Consider the following 25,134-nt stretch of genomic DNA (forward strand, 5'->3'; position numbering starts at 1 on the left):
GAGTTTCTGGCGATGTCCAAACGGTGCTCATTTACCTCCAGCTTTCTGCGTTCCTTTTAAGAGGACTGTGGAGAGAAGCAAGGGCAGGATCACAGTCCTGATGCATAGCATTCTATTCAGCTATTCCCCCCACGCCAAGCCTCGGGGAATAGGGAGAAATAATTAACTCATTAATCATATCTTCAACTTTCAGAGCTTAATCTACTTACTCCTTGCAAGACAATTAGGAGGAGTGGAAACAAGACCATAAATGAACATCAGTGGTCTTTTTGGCTAACCAATTAAACTGAACCAAATCAACTCAGGGACAAATTAAAAGGGGCAACCCCCAAAAGGAAGGGAACTGCCCGAAACAGAAAGGAAACTTAAAACATTAAGTCAAAATGTGATTAAAGGGATAAATGTGATTAAATGTGATAACACACTCCAGCCCCTGCGGTGCCCAACGAGCACGGAAGGCTTCAATAACGCCCTCGGACACCGCACGTTCCCTCTCCAGGGACAAACGAGTGGCACCAAAACCAGCTCATCATAAATCCTCCTCCCAATAACATCACCTTAATTTGAGACCTAAATTTTCTTTAAGGTGTTTTATTTTGTTGCAGTCCTCATAATGCTCCTTTCAAAAGGGGCACCTTGTTCCTCTTCATTGACAAAAGAAAACTTCTGGTTAAATAAAAAATAGGCACACCGCATCCAGTCCAGGTAAGGCCTTCAACACTAATAATCTTACCAATGGAATGAATGAAAAGTCAGCTGTGGCACAGATTTGCAGTACTGTGATAGTTGAAGTGACATTACCATCACGGAAAAGGTTTGTTCACTACCTTGGTGTGAGATTTCCCATCAGATGAGTTTTCAAACATATATCTATGCCATTGCTAAGACCACCTCATTCCATGCCATAGTGTCAACTCTGCCCATCCATATTTCAGCCCATCTACTGCTGAAGTCCTCATCCATACCTGAATTACCTCTGGATGAGTATTGCAATTCACTCTTGACCAGTCTCCTGTTATCTCCCTGCTATAAACATCTCAAGCTCTGTTTCTCATGTCTTACTTCACACAGCTGGAGTTGTGTGTTCAGTTCTGGTCACCACATTGCAGGACGAACAAGGAGAGAGGGCAAGAGGGGAGAAATGGAAATAAATGATCTATAGTTATGGAAGGGGGACTTTGGGGTGTACTGATAGTGTCCCTACCTCAGGGTCCGAGCTCCAGGTTTAAGCTCCACTTCAGAGCTTGATGGCCATGGAAGATGGGTCCAAGACACAATCAAACAGTTTGATTAGCAGCCTGCAAATCCTTCCAAATATGGCTGATGGCAAGTGGTAAGAATGGGAGAGTTTTCTGGTCAGTCACACTGCACAAGCAAACCACCACTGTATTTGGGGGCGGCATGGTGGCACAGTGGTTAGCACTGCTGCCTCACTGCACCAGAGATCCAGGTTTGATTCCCGGCTTGGGCCACTATCACTGTAGAGTTTGCATGCTCTCCCTGTGTCTGTGTGGGTTTCTTCCGGGTGCTCTGGTTTCCTCCCACAGTTTTGAAAGATGTGCTGATTAGGGTGCATTGACCCAAACAGGCACCGGAGTGTGGTGACCAGGGGAATTTCACAGTAACTTCATTGCAGTGTTAATGTAAGCCTTATTTGTGAGTAATAAATAAACTTTTAACTTTATTTTGTCAAGCACAATCAGGCACCAGTCCAGTTAAAGTCCATGGTCACCAATGCCCTTTTTGGGCAAGATACCTGAAGAGTACGGTTATAGACTCATAAAATGAGACCATTCAGCCCATGGCATTTATGCTAGTTCTCCATGAGAGTGATCCACCTAGTCCTACTCCCTGATTCTTTCCATGCAGCCCTGGAAACGTCTTCTTTTCAGAAGCTTATCCAATGCCTCTTTTGAAAGTACTCTCATGAGAATTGAGCAACTGCCCTGAAGTATAACCCCAGGTGGCGACAGATAATGGAAAATAATATTGGAGAAATGGAAAGCATGAACCAGACAAAAATAATAAATCAAATCTTATGATGCAAAAGGAACTGAAGAAATTAGTAAATAAACACAAGATCCCCCATTGCTTGCACATCCCAATCCTAATCTTTGAGACACATTATTTGCACTGTGACAGTGAGAAGTATGTCAGGAAATAAAAGGCCAATGGCCCAAAACTGTGGTAAATGAAGGATGAGGAATCTTTTCACTTGATTTGTCACAGAAAGTGAAAAGTATTGTTTCTTGTGTGCTATAGATAAATCATACCATTCATAGAGAAGGAAAGGAGTGTGCAAAATGTAGTGTTAGTCAGTTTAAGCTGGGCAGCATGGTTGGTGCAGGCTTGGAGGGCTGAAGGGCCTGTAACCGTGCTGTAATTTTCTTTGTTCTTTCTATATGAACGGTATATGTTGTCTGTATAGCCTGCAAGAAACAATACTTTTCACTATATGCTAATACATGTGACAATAATAAATCCATTCAAATTAAAGTACTGCTGCCTCACAGCGCCAGGGACCCGGGTTCAACTCCTGGCTTGTGCTGAGACTGCACGTCCTCCCCGTGTCTGAGTGGGTTTCCTCCCACAGTCCAAAGATGAGCGGGTTATGGGGGATTAGCCATGGTCAATGTGTGGGGTCATGGACACAGGGCAGGGGATGGGCCTGGGTTAGATTCTCTGGCAGGGGGTCAGTACAGTCTCGATGGGCCGAATGCTCTCTTTCTGCACGGCAGGGATTCGATGCATCCAGGAGGAGCCGCTTGAGGCTGAAACCATTTTCCAGAATATTCCCTCAGGACCGAACACACCGAGCCCAGCCCAGCCTCAGCTCACTGCCGGCAATTGACAGCCCAGAAACTTCTGGAAAACCAGCGCGACGGTTGGGGAAAGGAGTGGGCGGGGCCCGTGGTGGAGGCGGAGGTGGGCGGGGTTAGGGCGGGGCAAGGCCACGGCTTGGGCGGGGCTGGGGAACGGGACCGGGCCGGCGAGAGGGGCGGGTCCAAAGTGTGCGCGTTCAATTAGGGGTGGGACCAAGGGGGCGGTTTTAGGGAGGGGCATCGCCAGCGTAGGGGCGGGTTCTGCGCGGGGGCCGCGGTTTGCGGAGGGTATGGAGCCGGCGGGGGCGGGGTTTGTAGACTGGGCGGGGCCGGCGTGGGGCGGGGTTTGCGGAGGGGGCGGGACGGCGTGGGGGCGGGGATTCGATGAGGGGGCGCAGCCGGCTGAGGGGTTGGGTCAATTTGGGGGCGAGGAAGCGGACGGGGCGTGGTTAAGAATCAGTCTATGATGCAACAATGAGTGACGGCTCCGGTCCATCCCGGAAGTTGCTGGGTCACCAGGGCAACCGGAAGCGAGTTGAGGGGATTGTGCATCGTTCCCCTCCCCTCTCAGGCCCCGTCCCTCTTGGCCGTTGGTTAGCCACTGGGCCGTGGAGCTGATGTACGGAGTGTAACTGCTGGGAAGTGTCTGCCCCGTGGGTACTGAGCGTCGGACAGGGGAACCCAACCGGCCCGGGCCCGGGTCTGGGCCTGGGGCTCGGCTTCAATCCTCAGGGTTTGCCCCCCCCCCCCCCCCCAGCCCGGGCCCGGCAGAGCCAGAGCTCAGGGTGAGTGAAAGAGGTGGAGGCCGCACAGCCTCCTTCACGGGGATGTTGGGGAATCCTAGTCCCAGTGGGGAATTCTCCAGCCCAGAACCCTCTCCATCTAGGGAGAGGCTGTGGAGCCTCACTGGGACCATTGGGGATTCCTGGACTTTGTAGTTTGTTCAAGCTGTAAATAACTTCCTCCTTCTCTCTGCCTCCTCTGGTGACACTAGAATCGTCACTAAGATTGGCACTGCCCAGTGATGTAATGTCTGTAGCAGCACTGTGGTTCTGTGCTAACAAAAACAGGAAACGCTGGAAAATCTCAGCAGGTCTGACAGCATCTGTGGAGAGCAAATAGGGCTAACGTTTCAAGTCTGGATGACCCTGGTGGAATGGATATTGGCTTAGTAGAATTTGATTTTAGTCTTCAACTTAATGCCGTGTTGCTTCCGACACCATCGCAGAGTCTGCTCGCTGTGGGGAGAATTTGCTTTTTGGATGTGTGCACTGATGTCTTCATCAGTAGTGGAACCCTTGAGAGCAAGCATACCGCCAAGGGTCTGGTAATGTTTCTACAGTCTGGGGACTCATGCTGTTAGCACGTATGCCTGGTCTTTCGTAACCTTTGTCTGCTGCTTGCTGAACCAACATCTAATTTGGGCACATTGATTTGTTGACATGTTTTTAGGCAGTATTCAAGATTTTATCTGCCATGGTCTGGGTGTCTTGTTGTGGGCAGTTAGAACACAGTCAACTGCATACAATGTCCCTGAATATCACCTCTGACTTTGAAGGTACGCAGTCTGGAGTAATTGAAGAGCTTTCCTGAATGGAACATAATGTTAATGCTTGCAGGCTTTTCTCTGTTGGCTTCCATAAGGACTACAACAAAGAAGCAGTTGAAGAGTTGGGAAGACACAATGCATCCTCGCTTTATCGCTGGTGCCAAACATCTCTCCACAGCCACAAACACATTTAACCATGTTGACCCGACATTCAATAGGTATAGTGTTTGACAAACTTGTTTGGACCTCCTAACTTTGAGCAGGATGACATATGAAGAGAGACTAGATCAACTGGGCTTGTATGCACTAGAATTTAGAAGAATAAGAGGGAATCTTGTAGAAACATATAAAATCCTGATGGGACTGGACAGGCTAGATGCAGGAAGGATGTTCCTGATGTTGGGAAAGCCCAGAACTTGGGGTCACAGTCTAAGAGGGATAAGTCATTCAGGACTTAGATGAGGAAGAACTTCTTCACTCAGTTATGAATCTGTGGAATTCTCTACCATAGCTGTTGGGACCAGTTCATTAACCATGTTCGAGCAAGCTGGACATGGCCCTGGTGGGTAAAGGGATCAAGGGGTATGGAGAGAAAGCGGGAGTGGGATATGAAAGTGCGTGATTTTCCATGACCATATTGAATGGTGGTGCAGGCTTGAAGGGCCGAATGGCCTACTCCTTTTTTTGTATTTCTATGACTCTTGTGATCAAAAACTTTAGGTTGATGGACAAGCAGCATTTATAGATCCTGTATTTTTCTTATAGTTGTGTTGCGATACACACCATATCAGTTGCCCCTAAAACCACATTGTGATTCCAGAATTGGCAAAACTGACTGGTGGACTTTGGAAGGATCTTTACTATGACTGTTTCCTTTGTAATTGTTGCAGGCATTTGTGGATCCTTTCTGCTTCCAGATGCTGAACATGTTGACAACCTTGAAGTTCTGTGGAACCTTTTCCCGATTCCCTGAGGAAGGGTTATAAATTTATGAACAAGGTCCATGCTACCACACTTCCAAATCTGGAATGCCGTCTGGGCCAGGGATTCCATCTCATTTGGTTGATTGCCTTTATCAGCTCTTCAACGCAAGGAAGAAAAGACATCCTTTCTTTGGTACACAGCTGCTCAATTTGATGCAGGCAATCTGCTGAGGTGGATTCTTTGAGGCATTCACAAACTGCTCACGTCACTTTTCTGTGACAGCTCATTTCCATCTGCAGTCAGGATAGGAGAGAAAGCCAATTTGGATGGGCCATATGCAGTTCACGGCACGTTGTAAAAACACGGAGCATGCTTTTTAGCTGGACTTTCCACTTATTGAGTTCTGCATTCCACCAGACAGTCAGCACTTTCCTTAAAGTACATTGGTGATTTGGCATTTTTAGAGGCTTTCTGCTTGTGAAGAAGGCAGATGTTTTCATCATCCTCAGCAATCTGCTGCTTTCACTGGCAGTATTCCAGTACAATTCCTGAAGTCTCGATTGTAGCTGATCTGTCTCCAGAGCCTGTGTATCCTTGTCCAGAACCATACACAGTCCTTCAGAAATCTTGACATTTAAATTGACATTGTGGAAAAATGACATGCTGGATAACTGCACTCGTATCTGTACAGATGCTTTTAGATGAGGGCTCTGAACTTGTGATGCAACCCAATCCAGGCTTAGATTTGAAGATTAACTGCTCACTTGTTTGATTTGGATGCAGCTTCATGTCATGTCTTATTTTATATGCTCTTGCTACACTGCTGTAATGAACTTGTTAGTAAAAGATCCTGACACAAAATGTTGGTTTGCTGCATTGGTGAAGCAGGTAAGAAGATAGCAGGATGCTAATCTGTAATGTTATTAAACTAATGAATGAGTTAAAGAATTAAACAGGTCAAATGAAAATTAAAGCTGTAAAGGGAACACATTTCGGAATTGATCAGAAATTGGGAGTGTGCCTATTTACTGGGACAGAATTAACTCCTGCCAGGAACTTGCCCGCACGACCAATCTCTTGAATTCCAGGCAAAGATGTGTGTGGTGGGCTGCATGTTCAGTGAGTGGAGGCTCATGCTGTTTGTGAAAATTCTGGAGTTTGTGCTGGGAACAAGCCCAATGGGTCCAGTCAACAATGACTTTGCGCCTTGGGAAAACACACCAAAGGCAGAGTCTGTCTCCTACATTGCTGCCTCACAGTGCCAGGGACATGGGTTAGATTCCCAGCTTGGGTCACTGTCTGTGTGGCGTTTGCACATTCTCCCCGTGTCTGCGTGGGTTTCCTTTGGGTGCTCTGGTTTCCTCCCACAGTCCAAAGATGTGCGGGTTAAGTTGATTGGCTATGCTAAATTGCTCTTTGGTGTTGGGGGTGGACTAGCTAGGGTAAAATGCATGGAGTTACAGGAATAGGACCTGGGTGGGATTATGGTCGGTGCAGACTCGATGGGCCGAATGGCCCCCTGCACTGTAGCGATTCTTGATTCTATGTGATGAAGTTGTTTGCTTCTGGTGGAGAGGCCTTTCATGACCTTGTTTGCCTGCAAGGTAAGTTGACTAAACATGGTCAGCAGTTTAGCCTTGAGTGACCAGAAGATGTCGAAATTGAGACCCTCAGCCTTTGTTGCAACACATCTTGCAGCAGCTTCCCTGTTGAATCGAAGAGCAGCCAGACTGTCTGCCTTTACTTAATAGGAAGCCTTGTAAATACATGGTGGGCTAAATCTTCCTGCTGTCCTTTGCTTCAACCTCATCTTGCCCAAGCCGCAGGGCTCTCCATTATCTCTTCTTCCTCTTGATCCTTGAACTTAGGAGCACTTCTTGCTGCCCATGATTTGTGCAGAACCCCCCCCCATCCCAATCCCTACCATTTTTGCAGCCTGCCAGCAGTCTATTACAACTCAGCAGCTGCATGTCTAATCAAAGTTAAACCCTTGAAACACCAAGGCAACACCCCCCATCCCCCAAGAGGTGACCTGGACAATTAAATTGCAACCAACTCGAAACTGTGTCGGTTGTACTTTTCAATAAACCTATGCTATAATAGATCCACAGTGCAAATGTGGAAGCATAGCCCCAGTTTTAGCAGCATGAAATAAATGATTGTGGAATCGCACCCACCCATCCCACCACCCAAATTTAACTGAACCAAGCTGTGATATTAGAATGTATTTAAACAGCTCAGTAACATTTTCCTTATATTGAATTGCAGCTACAAACCACACAGTAATTTAAACAATGGCTGGAGAGGAATATGCTTCAATGATGGAGGAGGGCGGTGTGGAGGAAATGGACACATCTGATACACAATGGAACTGGTATTATTTGGGTGAATGTGGAAAGTGGCACATTTTTGAGGTGTGTTATTAATTTGCAATCCTTACTTCCCATGTAGTAGTTTTGAAGTGATGTGTGAGCCAGTGTAGGAGATTTGAAAATCACAGAAAATAGATTCTAGCCTCTGAGCTGGTCTCTCATACCTTCTGTGAGCTTGAGACCATCTGGAACTTTGCCTGTGTGTTAATCCACACCAAGACCCATTTGTCCATCACCCCTGTGCTCACTGACCTTGCTTGCTGTGGGTCACCACAGTCAACACACTGCTGCCACTGTTTTGCACGGCCGAGTTATTCATGCTCACCTAATGCTGGCCCTTTTCAGCATTCTGATTTTAATCGCTCCACTATCAGTGGCTGCCTGGTCTCTAACCTCTAATTGCCTCCTTAAACGTCTCTTCCTTGCTTTTCTGATAATGTACCTCTATGACCAAGGTTTTGGTCGTTTGATCCAATATCGCCTTATGTGGTTCGGTGTTAGACTTTGTTTTAAAATGTTCTTGTGAAACGCATTGAAATATTTATTCAGTCAAAGGCACTATATAGGTTATTGTCCCTTAGCTGAGAAATTCTCATCCTGTTCCTGTAATCTATTCCTGTAAAGCTGCTGAAAGCCCAATTTAGCCAAAATTGTTCAATTCTTACATGTTTGATACATTGTGCAGTTTGCCTGTATTTATATACTGGAAGAATTAGAATATTTGCAGCACAGGAGGAGGTCATTCAGCTCATTAAGTGCATGTTAGGTGTTTGCAAGAGCACTTCAGCTAATCCCAGTCCCTGTCGTTTCCCGTTGGCCTTACGAGTTATTCCTCTTCAGGTAATGATCCAATTCCCCTTTGAAAGCCATGATTGAAACTCCCTCTGCCTTGTTCTCAGTGCATTCCAGATCCTAACCACCTCAAAATAAAAGGTTTTTCCTTGGTTCTTTGCCATTCATCTTCAGGTGATACAGCGGTTAGCACTGCTGCCTCAGGGCTCCAAGGAACCGGATTCAATTCCAGCCTTGATTGTCTGTGTGGTGTCTGCACATTCTCCTCTTGTCTGCCTGGGTTTCCTCCCACAGTACAAAGAAGTGCAGGTTTGATGGATTGGCCATAGTAAATTGACTTAGTGTCAGGGAGTTAGCAGGGTAAATATGTAGGATTATGGGGATAGGGCCTGGCTGGGATTATGGTCAGTACGACCTCGATGGGCCAGCTGGTCTCCTTATGCACTGTAGGGTTTCAATGATTCTTCAATCTTAAATCAGTATCCTTTGGTTCTAAATCCTTCTGCCAATAGAAACAATTTCTCCCTGTGTACTCTTCTCCAACTCTTCTCTTGGTCCTTTTCCAAGGAGAACAGCCCTGCCTTCTCCAGTTTATACTTGAAACTATTGTCCCTCATCCCCAAATTTTCTGCATCCTTCTCATGCCTTTACATTCTTTCCAAAGTGTGGTTGATTTCAGGTTGATTTTGGCTAATGTTGGGGCAGACCAACCTTGTGATAAGAATGTCACATTTAGTACTTTTCTCGCCTTTCAGTGATTTATTGTACAGTCTGACTTTTTTTTTTAAGAATAGAACTATCTTTAAAAACTGTCTGAGTTGCAAATAACATGCACCAAAAAAAGTTCCAAAACCATTTGTCATGTTTTTGCCTAATCCTTGAGCTGTCATTAGCATAGAAATATGAACATCTCTTTGGACTGATTATTGTTTTTCAGTTTACAACACCATGGTGCTGAAAACAATATTAAACCTAGTGAAATATTCATTGCAGTGTTACAGACATTGCTAATTAATGTAAACATAACAAACATCTTTCAAAAAAATGCTTGATTCAATAGTTGATCTGTGGTGAGTTAGCGGAATTACTAATGTTTTGAGAGCACAGAGTTGGGCATATCTGTGATGCACCATGTAGAATCATACAGCACAGAAGGAAACCCCTTTGGCCCAATGTGGTGGTGATACAACACTTAAAACACATGCTGTTTACGTGGGAAGAAGATACAAAAAGATGTACCAGTCAATTCCAGAATAGCTTCTTCCCTGCTGCCATCAGACTTTTGAATGGACCTACTTCACGTTAAGTAGATCTTTGTCTACACCCTAGCTATGACTGCGACACTACATTTGTGCACTCTCCTTTCCTCCTTTATGAATGGTATGCTTTGTATAGCATGCAAGAAACAATGCTTTTCACTATATGTTAATACATGTGACAATAAATCAAATCAACATAGAGTGGCACATGCTGATGTACAGCTGACCATTGTTAGACTGTACCCCAGCAAGGGGCAGTATTCCCTGAAGCCTCTGTTGGCTATACTCCTGATATAGTGAAGGTGAAAGAAGAAACCAGATATGGTTGTGACTTGGAAAAGATTTATTCAGAGTCTATGACTCAACACTCTTGTGTCTTTCTATGAACATCTGATCCAATCAATGTCCTGTATCTCTACATAACCTCAAGTGGTACAATTAACACGTAGATCTGTACCCCAGCAATAGTCAGTATGTTCAGGAGAGAGAGTTGCCTCTTCCGTCATTTTTTGTGTTCCACTTAATGAATCTAATTTCATTTCAACTTTATTTAACAACTATCCAAAATCTTTACTACAAATAAATTAAAATGTGCTTCCTTACCTTTCAATATACGGATGGACAATGGGGAGCATTAGTTTGAAAAGCTCAATTCTGTGAATCATTTGGCACAGATTTGAAAAATATTTTTCTTTCCTTGCTACACTTTTATCTGTCGTCCCAATGATAACTCGGGTGGTGTTGAAGTTGAGGCCTTAATATCCATAATGTTTTCTTAGGCATTTCTATGTTTATTTCAGAGAGATCCCAATATTTCATGTTCTGTGGGCAGCGAAGAGATTGAAATGTTTTACAGGATGAATCCACAAGGTGTTCTCTCATTTTCCACTGCAAAATACAACTACACGTTAGACTTCCAAGGTAACAATCCTCATTTAATGGATCTGCTAATGGTTGGGGCAAATGAAAATTGAATGCCAACGTAAGACTGGTGATAGAAGCAGAACATGCTGGGAAATCAAGCTGAAGTAAAGAATAGCCTGATGAGAATAGCTTCCCAGTGTAATGTGTGGTCACTAAGCCAGACTGACTGAAGGAGAGTAAAATACTGCAGATGCTTGAAATTTGAAGTAATAACAAAACACTGGAAGTATTCGACAGACCTGGCAGCGTCTTGTGGAGGGAGAAACGGGAGTTGGGTATTTCAGGTCAGTTATTTGATGAAAGATCATTGACTTAAAATGTGAGCTCTCTTTCTGTCTTTGCTGTTGTTGCCAGACCTGCTGAGTTTTGCAGCATTTTCTGGTAGAAGAATAATTGCCAGGCAGGGGAGAAGAAGACAGTTCAGGTTCCCACTGCTGACTGTTCTTCAGCCATCCGGCTGGGAAGTGCTTGTGTGTGGACATTGAGTATGGAGAGACTGTAGCTTGCTGTGATATCTTGCCAGCCACGTAGAGTGTCAGTTGTTACAGTTGAACTGCCCTGCATAAACCACCAATAACTTGCATTTATATAGTGCCTTTAACATAGCAAGATATCCCAAGGCTCTTAATGCCAAACAAAATTGGGCATAGAGTTATGTAAGGGGATATTAGGGCATTTAACAAAAATGGATTGGTCAAAGAGCGATATTATAAGGAGCATCTTAAAGGAATAGTGAGAGGTGTTGAGAGGGAAGTCTAGAGTTAGAATCCAAAGCAACTGAAGGCACTGCTGCTAGTGAGGGCGATTAACATCCAGGATACACACGAGACCAGAATTAGGTGAATATGGAGGTCTTAGAGGATTGCTGAAGAAGGGGAAAGAGAGTTACAAACGAGGGATTTGAAAACAATTTTTAAGTTCAAGGTGCGTTGTTGGACAACATGGGTTAGGGGAGCACGGGGACAGTGGACATGGGTTAGGGAAGCACAGGGGCAGTAGGTGAACAGGTACAAGTTAAGATGCAGATAGCCAAAGTTTTGAATGTGCTCCAGTTTAGAGGGTGGAATGTTGGGGGGGGGGTGTCAGTTAAGACTGCATTGAAACAATCCTGTCGAGAGGTAACCAAGGGACTGATGAGAGTTTCCCAGCAGGTGAACTGAGGCGGGGAGGACACAGGTCATTTATGGGGAGGGACATGGGGAGTGGTGAATTTGGGGTTAGGAAGATGTCAGCTGTGAACAGCCTGGTTTAATCCCACAGACAGGAGGAGGGCTGGAGTCCCAATGAACAAGGTATCAGATACTTGTTTCTTCAGTATAAGTTGGCACCTAAGTAAGTGAGGAGAAATGTATGTGTTTTATGCATAAGTTGCATGGTGTTCAGGAGGGCACTTAAAGTGAATTCTGATGTTGGCAAACTGCTGTCAAAATAAAGCTGAAATGATTTATAAATTGAGATCCCAGATGTAGAATTAAATTCGTATCTTCCAGATAGTGGAGTAACTTGTTTTTTTTTCCCTGTAAGATAGAAGCTAGTTTCCACAAGGCAGATGCATCAAAAGCTATAACTGTGCACATCATATTCCACATCATATTCCACCACTTCATTTTCACAGTAACTTCATTGCTGTGTTACTGTAAGCCTACTTGTGACACTCATAAATAAACTTTAATTTTGCAGCATGCTGGAACCCCAGAATGCCACAATCCAAATCCTTCACATTTAGGTTCCTTCCTTCATTGCTTCTCTGCCATTATGTCCTACTTTTTACCCCTGTTTTTCTGAAGACTCATCCGGTGTTTTTACAGAAAACTGCAGATGCTGGAAATCTGAAATAAAACAAAGTGCTGGAAAAGTTCAGCAGGCCTGGCAGCATCTGTGGAGAGAGAAACGTCTTGAGTCTGTACAGTTCCTCTTTGGAACCTGCTGGGTTTTTTTCAGCATTTTCTGTTCTTATTTTAAAATTCCTCCTCATACCAAAGAAAGCAAAGTAGTAGCTAATATATTTGCCAAAGATTGACTGGAATAGCAAAAGAGTTGAAGGACATATTCATTTATCCTCAGTTTTTATTCTGATTAATGGAATCTACGAGTACGTGATTGTCTATTCTTAAGTAGCTTTCCTTTATTTTATCTCTTGGATAACCTGTGATTTTAGTGGCAAACCCGTTTACATTCGTGTTGTTATTGATTGTCGTGTTTGGGTTGGCAAATTACAAGTGTTAGTCATAGGAATGTGTTTCTGTTGCAGCAATGAAGCAAACTAATACAGCAACAGGGAAGCAGCGGCCAGTGAAACGCGCGGCCTTCTCTGTCACTGCTTTCAGGTTGGTCTTATCTGAAGGCAAGAATTTGTAGAATTGATGTGAACGCTTCATCGTAATCGGCTGCAAATTACTGACTCACTGATAAATCTGCAGTGATCGCTTCAGTCTTTTAAGCTCTTTAATTGAATACTGTCACCCATAAATAACAAGAGAGGCTATGAGTAAATATAAAGGAACAGAACCTGATATCAACAAGAGATGAGAAGTCGACATATTCCACGAAGGCACAAAAGTGAAACATTAAACGTGAATACTCGACAAATCTAACAAAGTAGGAAAAACAAAAGGAATTTAGACTAAGGGAATATGAGAAAGAATTCACATAAAACTTATAAAGGAGCAACACGTGTTGGAGTTTAGAAGGATGAGGGGGAATCTTATTGAATCTTACAGGATTCTGTGAGGCCTGGATAGAGTAGACGTGTTGAGAATGTTTCCAGTAGTAGGAGAAACTAGAACCAGAGGGCACAATCTCAGGCTAAAGGGACGATCCTTTAAAACAGAGATGAGGAGGAATTTCTTCAGCCAGAGAGGGGGAATCTGTGGAACTCTTTGCTGCAGAAGGCTGTGGAGGCCAGGTCATTGAATGTCTTTAAGACAGGGATAGATAGGTTCTTGATTAATAAGGGGATCAGAGGTTGTAGGAAAAAGACAGGAGAATGGGGATGAAAAAAAACCAGCCATAATTGAATGACGGAGCAGACTAGATGGACCGAGTGGCCTAATTCTGTTCCTGTGTCTGGTGGTCTGATTAAAAAGATTTGCTGTTGGCACATTGGTATTAAAAAGATAATCGACGTTAATGTTAGGGCTGCTGAGGGATGAAAGGACAGGCTTGCAGGGAATGAAGGGATAGCATAGAAACTAAGAACAGAGTTTTCAAAGGGGAGAGAAATATTGGGGTTTCAGAATTAGAAGCATGTGTTATTTCAGCTTCTTTGGCAGCACTAGTCCTTGAATTGGAAGGTTCAGGGTTCAAGCTCCATCCCTGGGCCTGAGCACACATTCTAGGCTGAAACCTGTAGTGAGGGAATGCTGCATCGTCAGAGGTGCCTTCAGTTGGTCACAACATTAAACCAGTGAAACAAGACATGGCGTGATTCAAAAATAAAAGAACTCGGAGTTTTCCTATTGGCCTGACCCAACAATTTGAGAGGTCTGAAGTATATATTTTGGAGGAATAATATGGCAAGGCATGTTTCTAAAGGTTTCCAGATCAGAGACACCAGGAGGTGTAAGCACAGAAATACAAATGTACCAGTTAGGAGCAGAACTGGTACATTCGGCCCCTCAAGCCTGCACCGCCATTTGATAAGCCCAGGGCTGATCTGTTGTGTTTTGAATTCCACATCTACCTCCCCGATAACCTTTTGATTTTCTCAACACAAATCCATCTGCCGCCACGTTACAAATATTCAATGACTTCCACTGCCTTCTGAGATAGGGAGTTCCAATGTCGCACAATCCTCTGAGAACAAAAATTCTCCTCCATCTCTGCCCTAAAAAGGGGGCTCCTGATTTTACAATATTGCCTTGTAGTTCTGGGTTCACCCACAAGAGGAAACATCCTTTCCACGTCCACCTTGTCTGTACTGTTCAGGATCTTTTATACTTCAATCAGGTCGTCTCTCACCCTTTGAAATTGCAGTGGAAACCAGGCTAGTCTGTCCAAACCTCTTTCATAAGACAACCTGCTCGTTCCAGGTATTAATCTAATAAAACTCTGAACCACCATAACTCGTTTACATCCTCCTTCAAATAAGAAAAGTAAAATTGCACACAATATTTGAGATGTGGTCTCACCAATGCCCTGCATTACTGAGGCATAATATCCTTCCTTTAATGTCCGATTTGTCTTGTAATAAAGATAGTATTCCATTAGCTTTCTTTACTTGCTATACCTGCATACTGACTTTTTGTGTGTCATGAACAAGAACACCTAGAACCCTCTGCACTGTGGAATTCTGCAGTCATTATCTGTTTAAGTAATACCAAGCTTTCTCTGCCAACATGAACAACTTTACATTCTCCAACATTATATGTCATCTGCCATGATTTTTGCTCAATCACTCAACCTATATATATCCATCTGCAACCTCCTTATGTCCTCTTCACAGCATATTTTCCTACCTGTCTTTGTGTTTTCTGCAAGTTTAACTTCCAAGTCTTCACTCTCCTCATCTAAGTCATAGATATAAATTGTGAAAAGCTGAGGCCCCAGCACAACCTCCTGTGGGACACCACTGGGATGGTCAATTTAGACTGGCCCAGACAGCAATTCTCACATGCAGTAAAATGATTTTTAAAAAACCTCATCTTGTACTCGTTAGAGTTTAGAAGAATGAGGGGAGATCTCATTGAGACGTATAAGATGATGAATGGGATGGATAGGATAGAGGTGGAGAGACTCTTCCCGCTCAAAAAAGACAGTAGGACTTGGGGGCACAGCCTCAAGATAAAAGGGGGGCGGTTTGGAACGGAGTTGAGGAGGAACTTCTTCACTCAAAGGGTGGTGAATCTCTGGAATTCTCTGCCCGTTGAAGTGGTGGAGACTGCCTCGCTAAATATTTTTAAGATGCGGGTTGATGGGTTTTTGATAAGAGAGGGGATTAAGGGTTATGGGGAGAGGGCAGGAAAGTGGAACTGAGCAGCGACAGATCAGCCATGATCTTATTGAATGGCGGGGCAGGCTCGAAGGGCTAGATGGCCTACTCCTGCTCCTATTTCTTATGTTCAATCAGAAAAAGGCCCATTTGTGCATATTCTGTTTTCTGTCAGCCAGCCAATCGTCTATCCATGCTAAGCTGTTAACCCTCACACCACATGCTGTACTTTACACAACAGCCTTTTATGTGGCACCTTGCCAAATACTTCCTGCGAATCCAAATAACAGTACATCTACAGGCTACCCCATTGTTACTCTTCAAAGAACTGCAATAAATTGGTTAAACATGATTCCCCTTTCAAAAAAAACCATATTGATTCTTCCCGGTCACCTTAAGTTTTCAAAGTGTCCGGTTATAACCTCCTTAATGATTCTTGCACCTTTCCCACAACAGACATCAGGCTAACTGGCCTGTAGTTTCCTGTTTTCTGTTTCCCTGCTTGAGATTTTAGCAGCACGGTGGCGCAGTGGTTAGCAGTGCAACCTCACGATGCCAGGAACCTGGGTTCAATTCCGGCCTCAAGTGACACTGTGGAGTTTGCACATTCTCCACGTGTCTGTGCGGGTTTCCTCCGGGAACTCCGGTTTCCTCCCACAGCTCAAAGATGTGTGGGTTAGGTTGACTGGTGGCACAATGCTAACCACTGTGGCACTGTGCTGCTAAAATCTCAAAAGCAGCAATCTTTATTTTTCTTAGTGAAATTGTTTGAAGAATGTTGATGAAAACTTCTAAGTTTTCCTTCACAAGAGAGCATCTTTAATAGCCACCAGCACATGTGAGCTTGTCTACAGTATAACGTAAGAAAGATCACTCTATGGGCAATGTAGCAGTGGCTCAGTGACACATCAGCCAAGACCAGTGGTTTTCAAACTTCTCGGGTTGAAGAAACCCAACTCAAGTGGATTGGCCATTGTAGAGACTACCCCGGGTAGATGTTACGTGATGATCTTCCATGCTGCTCCGCACATGCTCCCCTCTAAGGTCAGACAGCCATGTGACAGTCACACTCCACTGCCAGCTAACACACACTCTCACACTCCCTCACATTCTGCTGTAACTATTTTACAGACAACCTGAAAGTTCTCTATGGTCCCCAGTTTGTGAAACACTGGCCCAAATTGTGTGCTTGGCTTTTGCCATTGAGGTGATTGTTTTTATTAATCAGCTCACTCTGAAATATACTGACTTTTTAAGCAACAAACAGCTTTAATTTCTAACAGCATAAATCTATATGTAAATGCAGAATGTCCTTAGATAGCTAAGATATTGGGCAGTATGTAATGTAGGCGACAGAGGTTGGGCAGGGGGGTGGTGGGGTCCACAGGCTGGAGAGTCAGAGTTCTGTATTGTCACCAGTTGGGAAAGCTCTGCAGTATCTCTCAGATGGAGAAGTTGGGTCTGTTCTCCTTGGAGAAGAGAAGATTGAAAAGCGATTTTTACGGAGCTACTAGAAATAATGAGGGATCTGGACAGAGTCAGTGGGGGAAGACTTTTTCCAGGGTGGAAGGATTGAGAGCCAGAGGTCTCGGATTTCAGCTTCTTGACAAAAGAAGCAATAACGACAGGAGGAAAATCTTTCTCGCACAGCAAGTGGTTAGGATCTGGAATCCACTGCCTGCGAATATGATGAAGGCAGGTTCAGTTGAGGCAGTAAAGAGGGAATTGGATGGTTATCTGAAAAGGAACGAATGTGCAGAGTGACAGGCAGAGGAATTGTTCCTGCAGAGAGCCAGCACGGACACGAGAGACCAAATGGTGGCCGCCTGTGTAGTAACCATTCTCTGTTTCTGTGAATCAGTAATGGCTAGAGGTGCTTCCTCCCTAAGATCGATGACCCCAGGGGTGGGAACCTGTCCCCTGAGAACTGCTGGCCAATCAGTGGCAGGCAGCGCCACTAGGGGCATGGTGGGAATTAACTGTCCATTTACTGGCAGAGGACAGGAATGCTGTTAGGACCAGAGAGTTTTCCCACACCAGACATAATTGGGGCGGGAAGGTGGTGGTGTCCCCACTCGGCACACTGCCCCGGATTTAAAAAAAAACTCCCACCCCTTCAAACACACTTTAGGGGAGAGCATTAAATTCATGTTATAGAGTAAGGTGTTTGTGCGTGTGTGGTTAGTATATTGTTTTATATTGTTAATTGTCACTGAATGGTAACTTTTTAATGCCTATTTGTTATGATATCTTTTCAAAGTTTTATATGTGGAAATGAAGAAATCCCCATCCCTTTACATTGGGACAATATAGACCGAGACGCACCTTATCAGGTGAGTGGGATCAGACAACTTATTTCAGAAATCATATATTCATCGTGACCTGTCAAAATAGCGAGGCATCTTGAGGGGAATTGCTTGATAGAGCAGACGCAGCACGGTTTCGTTAAGGGGAAGTCGTGTCTGACAAATTTATTGGAGTTCTATGAGGATGTGTCTAGGGCGGTGGACAGAGGAGAGCCGGTGGATGTGGTCTTTCTTGATTTTCAGAAGGCGTTTGACAAGGTACCTCACAACAGGTTATTGCAGAAGGTAAGGGGGCATGGAGCTGGGGGTAGGGTGTTAGCGTGGATACAAGATTGCCTCCTATTTGACAACCAGAGAGTGGGGGTTAATGGGCGCTATTCGGATTGGCGGTTGGTGACTAGTGGAGTGCCCCAGGGGTCGGTGCTGGGGCCTCAGCTATTTACCATTTATGTAGATGATCTGGAGGAGGGAACCAAGTGTATGGTGTCGAAATTTGCTGATGACACCAAGATTGGTGGAACGGCAAATTGCGCAGACGGTGTGGAGAGTCTGCAGAAGGATCTAGATAGGCTGGGCGAATGGGCCAGGAACTGGCAAATGGAATTTAATGTTGGCAAGTGCAAGGTGGTCCACTTTGGTAGGAATAGTGGTAGGAAGGACTATTACTTACATGGCGAAAAACTGCAGCAGGCAACGGTGCAGAGGGACCTCGGGGTCCTTGTGCATGAGTCGCAAAAACCCAGCCTGCAGGTGCAGCAGGTGGTCAGGAAGGCGAATGGGATGCTGGCCTTCATAGCGAGGGGGATTGAATATAAAAGTAGGGAGGTCTTGCTGCAGCTGTATAGGGCATTGGTGAGGCCGCAGCTGGAGTACTGTGTGCAGTTTTGGGCGCCGTACTTACGCAAGGATATTTTGGCCTTGGAGGGAGTGCAGAGGAGGTTTACTAGGCTGATGCCGGAGTTGAGGGGGTTGAGCTATGAGGAGAGGCTGAATAAACTAGGCTTGTACTCGTTAGAGTTTAGAAGAATGAGGGGAGATCTCATTGAGACATATAAGATGATGAATGGGATGGATAGGATAGAGGTGGAGAGACTCTTCCTGCTCAGAAAGGACAGTAGGACTAGGGGGCAAAGCCGCAAGATAAAGGGGGTGCGGTTTAGAACGGAGTTGAGGAGGAACTTCTTCACTCAAAGGGTGGTGAATCTCTGGAATTCTCTGCCCGTTGAGGTGGTGGAGGCTGCCTCGCTAAATATTTTTAAGACGCGGGTTGATGGGTTTTTGATAAGCAAGGGGATTAATGGTTATGGGGAGAGGGCGGGAATGTGGAACTGAGCCACGACAAATCAGCCATGATCTTATTGAATGGCGGGGCAGGCTCGAAGGGCTAGATGGCCTACTCCTGCTCCTATTTCTTATGTTCTTAAATTATCAACTCTATTTTTAGCTCAGCCCATTGCACAAAGCTTCAAATGAATATCTGGAAGTCGCAAAACTCTTTGGACAAACGATGGATCAGAACAGGATCAAGAAAGTTCAAAGAATTCAGAATTTAGACTTGTGGGAATTCTATTGCAGGTAATCCGCAGGGGACGATATCTTATCAATTTGTTCATATATATTTCTCTGTCAGAGAAAGCTAGCTTCCTTAGCTTCATCAGAATAGGTGGAGGTTTTTCTTTATACATCAAAGGAAACTTTGTTCTCATGGCTTGGCTTATGCTTTCCTCTTTTTTTTTCCCTCACACCAACATTTATGCTGCTTTCAATACCGACCTTGCCAAGGGCAGCTTATATCAAGATTTCCAGAGAATCTTGACAGCCTGAAAGGAAAAGCCAGTGTAAAATGTGGGGAAATCAACGTAAACATGCAGAGCTGAGGATATTTTCCATCTGTCTTTAATATGGTGACAATAATGAAAAATTAAAACTAAACGAACAGTTCTTTTCTACAATTGGTCACTACTTACAGGCTGTTAAATTTGACATGCGCCACTTGCCTGTTAATAAATCTACACAAAGTGTTTGACTAACTCGTGCAGCTCTGAATACCCAGTAATCAAATTTGAATTATGGATTTCTGAGAATTTGTAATTAATTTTTTGTTGCAGCACAATTTAGTAACTTGCTTTACTGCATGAATTGTATTCTAATGTAAAGGCGAAATACTGTGGATGCTGGAATCTGAAAGAAAATTGGAAAAGGCAGGAAAATCTCAACAGGTCTGACAGCATCAGAGGGGGAGAGAATAGAGCCAATGTTTCGAGTCTGGGTGATTCAAAGCTCTGACAAAGGGTCATCCTGACTTGAAACGTTGGCAGAGTTACGTTCTGCTGTCTGAGATGGCCATAGTTTCAAATCGGCCCACTACGAATCCCAACATCCAAAGTCCTGTGTGCTGAATGTGTAAATTCAGACAAAGTTGTCTCAGCCCTTGCTGATCGATTATTTTGACTTTTACTATTCCAGAAAAAAAGTTCATTTGAAGAAGATGAGAAATGGGATCGAACTGAATGAGAGAATGTTGTTCCATGGCACTGGTAATGAATTTGTAGAAGCAATATGCTCACAGAACTTTGACTGGAGAATAAATGGAATGCACGCTACAGTATATGGAAAAGGTAGGTAGGAATTAACTTTTTTATTCATTTGTGGGACATAGGAATCATAGAAACCCTACAGTGCAGGAGGAGGCCATTCAGCCCATCAATTCTGCACCAACAACAACCCCAGCTAGGCCCTATCCCTGTTACCCCACATATTTACCCCACTAGTCCCTCTAACCTAAGCATCCTGAGACACAAAGGTGCAATTGAGCATGGACAATGTACCTCACCCCACATCTTTGGACTGTGGGAGGAAACCGAGCACCCGGAGGAAACACATGCAGACGTGGGGAGAATGTGCAGACTCCACAAAGATAGCCGCTGGAGGCCAGAATCGAACCTGGGTCCCTGGAGCTGAGAGGCAGCAGTGCTAACCTCAGCGCCACCGTGCTGCCCTTGTGGGCGTTGCTGGTTGGCCAGTGTTTATTACCCATCCCTTGTTGCCCGAAGGCCTGAATGCGATTACTGTCACTAGAGAGGTAGTGCTTGATAGACCAATGGGACTGAAGGTGGACAAGTCCGCAGGACCGGATGGAATGCATCCCAGGGTTCTGAAAGAAATGGTAGAGGTGACAGTGAATGCCTTAGTAATTATTTATCAAAATTCGCTGGATTCCGGGGAAGTGCCGGAAGATTGGAAAACGGTTAATGTTACGCCGCTGTTTAAAAAAGGTAGCAGACAAAAGGCAAGGAATTATAGGCCGGTTAGTTTAACGTCTGTAGTTGGAAAAATGCTAGAATCCGTCATCAAAGAAGAAGTAGCAAGGCACTTAGAAAAGAATGGTTTGATCGAGCAGACACAGCACGGATTCGTTAAGGGGAAGTTGTGTTTGACGAATTTATTGGATTTCTATGAGGATGTGACTAGTGCAGTAGGCAGAGGGGAACCGGTGGATGTGCTGAGTGAGTGAGCGAGGACCTGGCAGATGGAGTATAATGTTAGCAAGTGTGAGGTTATCCACTTTGGCAGAAATAATAGTAGGAGGGATTATTATTTAAAAGGGGAAAAGTTGCAGCATGCTACGGTGCAGAGGGACCTGGGGTCCTTGTGCACGAGTCGCAAAAACCCAGCCTTTATAGCGAGGGGGATAGAATATAAAAGTAGGGAGGTCTTGCTGCAACTGTACAGGGTACTGGTGAGGCCGCAGCTGGAGTACTGTGTGCAGTTTTGGTCGCCGCACTTGTGGAAGGATATATTGGCCTTGGAGGGAGTGCAGAGGAGGTTCACTAGGCTGATACCGGAGATGAGGGGGTTGGACTATGAAGAGAGACTAAATAGACTGGGTCTGTACTCGTTGGAGTTCAGAAGGATGAGGGGGATCTTATAGAGACATATAAGATAATGAAGGGGATGGATAGGGTAGAGGTAGAGGGATTCTTCCCGCTCAGAAAGGATAGCAGGACTAGAGGGCACAGCCTCAAGATAAGGGGGGCGCAGTTTAGAACAGAGTTGAGGAGGAACTTCTTCACTCAAAGGGTGGTGAATCTCTGGCATTCTCTGCCCGTTGAAGTGGTGGAGGCTACCTCGCTAAATATATTTAAGTCACGGGTAGATAGGTTTCTGATAGACTGGGGAACTAAGGGTTATGGGGAGAAAGCGGGAAAGTGGAACTGATCCACTTCAGATCAGCCATGATCTCATTGAATGGCGGGGCAGGCTCGAGGGGCTAGATGGCCTACTCCTGCTCCTATTTCTTATGTTCTTAAGGCAGTTGAGAATCAACATGTTGCTGTTTTCTTTACTCAGAGGGTAGTAAGGGCATGGAATGCCCTACTTGCAGCAGTAGTGGACTCACCAAATTTAAGGGCATTCAAATGGTCATTGGAATAGTTTAGGTTAGAGGGCCGTTAGATTGCTTCCACTGGTCGGCCGAAGGGACTGTACTGCGCTGTAATGTTCAATGTTTCATGTTCTGTGTAGCTCTGGAGTCGCACATAGGCCAGACCGGGTAAGGACGGCAGATTTCCTTCCCTAAAGGATATTAGTGACCAAGATGGGTTTTATCAGGGCGATTTCACAAAGATTTGCACGCTTAACAAGTGGAGTTGTATAATCTACGCAATGTGGTATTTGGCATTTATTGAGGTGCATTATGAATCTCTTCACAGGGACCTATTTTGCTCGTGACTCCTTGTACTCCAGCCGTTACTGCCGCACCAGTGAAACGCATGAGTCTTCTTTGCAACGACTGGGAGCAGCGCTGTCTCCGTCTGCACCTCATCAGTGGAGGTCGCAATTCAAGACTATGTTCCTTGCGCGGGTTCTTGTGGGTGACTATACTACTGGAGACCCCAAATACATTCGGCCTCCGTCAAAGGACGGAAGTCTGGTGAACCTGTACGACAGCTGTGTTGATAACAAATGGAATCCAAAGATTTTTGTAGTTTTTGATTCTAACCATATTTATCCAGAATACCTAATTGAATTCACTTAATCTCAACTTCAGGAATGACTGCTTGAAGGAGTGGGGAAAAAACCTATTAAAAATACTTCCATGACAGGCTGTTACAGACGTAACCATTTCTTGAACTAGCAAGACGGATTTTGACACTCCAGGAAATGGATGACCATGGAATGTTTGCAGAGGGGTCAGACTGGATGCTGTATGGTCGATGTTGTATCAGTCTGAGTAAACCTGCACTCTACCACATGCACAAGAGCCTGATGACAACATGGAGGCCGACTGAGCATGATTTACCTGGTAAAGCTTGGAGCAATGAGAGAAGAGGCCCTATATGGGGCTAAGAGGGGTGGTCGTCCTGCACTTCCCCTTCCCCGTGAGATGACTCCTACCCCACCTTGGACCTACCTCTCTTTTTTGACGAGATCATCCTGTGGGATTCCTGCTATTCTGAAGCAGGCAAGTCACATCAGGACCATTGCACCTGTTCACCTGACCCAATCCCTCCAAGGACTAGGATCTCCATGGACCAGGAAAGAAAGAAAATCTTGTATTTATATATCATTATTCATGACCTCAGGATGTCTCGAAGCACTTTACAGACAACAAAGTACTTTTGGGGTGTAGTTACTGTTGCAATGTAAGGAATGTGCAGCCAGTTTGTGCAAAGTATACTCCTTCCAATGGCAATGCGATAACCACCAGCAAATCTGTTTTAATTGTTGTTTGAAGGATAAAATATTGACCAGGACGCTGGGATAACCCCCAGCTGTTCCTCAAAATGGTGCAATGGTTTTTTTTTTAACTGATAGGCCCTCAGTTTAATGTCTTATCCAGAAGGAAAGAATTCCTACAGCGCAATGTGCCCTCATTCTGCCCCTCTAATATTGTCACACTTGCCTCAATCCTGCAGCGCCAGCCTCGAATTTTGTGATCAAATCTAGAGTGAGTCTCGAACCTGCAACTTTCTAAATCTGAGAACTCAGTCGTGGTTCTTGGGTGACTCTCCCCATGGAAAGAAAATCCAACCTTTAATCCTTGAATTAAAGTAACAGGGAACTGGAATCCTGATTTAAAACCTGTTAATGCTCTCACCAGTAACCACCACACTTTCTATAAAGCATCAATTCATATTTGCTGCTATCATTACAAAACGTTCATCCAGCTGAAAGTAGAAATGTCAGCAGACATGTTTGGTAAATATTAGAGTAGTTCAGGAGATTGGGGTGGATTTAATGGAAGTACCAGTTTAATTTTAAACTAATCCTACTGCCCTATTCTATCCCCATATCTTGGGAGCTTATGCTTTCTATATTTATGCAAATTTCCTTAAATTGCAAGCGGCTGTGCTTCAGCTGTTCCCTCCCCTCCCCTCCCCTGACCCCCAAACCCCCTCCCCAGACCCCCAAACCCCCTCCCCATTCCTCACCTTTCCTTCTGTTCTGTTTGATGGCCTTTTGACCTCCTCCACTGCCAAGTGAAATTGTCCTTTCCCCATTAAACGCCTTCACCATTGTAAAAGCTCCTGTTAAATCTCGCCTTAACCCCCTCTACTCCAGTCCGTTATCACAATAAGCAGAGAGACTAGGGCTGTGTGAGAGAATGAACAGTAGGGTTAATTTTAAAATCACTCCATTAAATCCACCACAAGCTCCCTCAGTATTCTTGGATATTGACTACCTCCTTTGAATTAATTAATGCTTTAATTTGGTTTTCCAGCAGACCTTATTTTCAGTGGTGCCAGTTTGACTGGCTCCCACAACCCCACTGAAGACATGATACTTTTTAAAACAAAATCTTCTCCATTCCCCCATCTCAAGTGCAGGCTGACACTTCTCATCCCAAAGTAATCCCACATCGAAGTTTTCAATTATTTGGCTTTTTAACAAGCTTTTAAAGTTTTTTTTCAATATATTTGGGTGCTGGGCTTTGATTGCCTTCATTAGCACCTTAGTTTCTTTAATTGCTCAGCCTCTATATGTTTTAGGAGTTTCAAAGAAAGGGGTAAATGTTGAGGGGTTTGGACTAAGATTATTTCCCGTCTTAGTTCATCATGTTCAAAAAAAGCAGGGTATAACTTGTAGGTCCGTCTGCTTGATCTTGGTGGTGGGATAACTTCTAGAAACAGTATGGGGCAAACTTGTTTTAACGATGTCAATGAGTTAATTGGGTAGCTTGAATATCAAATCTCTTAAACTAGCAACATGCCGAAAGGTAAGACTTTGATTTTTTTTTCCCCCTGGGCTTTCCT

At 44.5% G+C, this 25,134-nt stretch overlaps 1 protein-coding gene across 3 annotated transcripts; it reads left to right on the top strand.

Annotated features, from left to right (window-relative positions):
- Nucleotides 1–3,314: 3,314 nt before the first annotated feature.
- On the top strand, nucleotides 3,315–23,665 carry parp11 (poly(ADP-ribose) polymerase family member 11). Of its 3 annotated transcripts, none has more exons than XM_080191348.1 (9): nucleotides 3,316–3,607; nucleotides 5,262–6,183; nucleotides 7,564–7,709; nucleotides 10,519–10,639; nucleotides 12,894–12,969; nucleotides 17,833–17,905; nucleotides 19,323–19,453; nucleotides 20,345–20,496; nucleotides 22,591–23,665. In XM_080191348.1, the coding sequence occupies exons 3-9, from the start codon at nucleotides 7,590–7,592 to the stop codon at nucleotides 22,914–22,916; spliced, it is 999 nt and encodes a 332-aa protein (XP_080047474.1). In that variant the 5' UTR covers nucleotides 3,316–3,607; nucleotides 5,262–6,183; nucleotides 7,564–7,589; the 3' UTR covers nucleotides 22,917–23,665. The 3 variants fall into 3 exon arrangements, with proteins under 3 accessions (XP_080047475.1, XP_080047474.1, XP_080047473.1); XM_080191347.1 differs by lacking the exon at nucleotides 3,316–3,607 and adding an exon at nucleotides 3,625–4,589; XM_080191349.1 differs by lacking the exon at nucleotides 5,262–6,183 and having other exon boundaries at nucleotides 3,315–3,607.
- Nucleotides 23,666–25,134: the final 1,469 nt, after the last annotated feature.

This window comes from Carcharhinus amblyrhynchos, chromosome 6 (genome assembly GCF_965287045.1).
Source record: "Carcharhinus amblyrhynchos chromosome 6, sCarAmb.v2.hapA, whole genome shotgun sequence".
NCBI lineage: Eukaryota > Metazoa > Chordata > Chondrichthyes > Carcharhiniformes > Carcharhinidae > Carcharhinus > Carcharhinus amblyrhynchos.

Excerpts from the sequence above, each read along its gene's own strand:
- parp11 (XM_080191349.1), top strand. The coding sequence starts at position 7,590 with ATGGCTGGAGAGGAATATGCTTCAATGATGGAGGAGGGCGGTGTGGAG. Across the intron at positions 10,640-12,893 it reads CTACACGTTAGACTTCCAAG|CAATGAAGCAAACTAATACA; the intron begins GTAACAATCCTC and ends TTTCTGTTGCAG. Across the intron at positions 12,970-17,832 it reads TTCTCTGTCACTGCTTTCAG|TTTTATATGTGGAAATGAAG; the intron begins GTTGGTCTTATC and ends ATCTTTTCAAAG.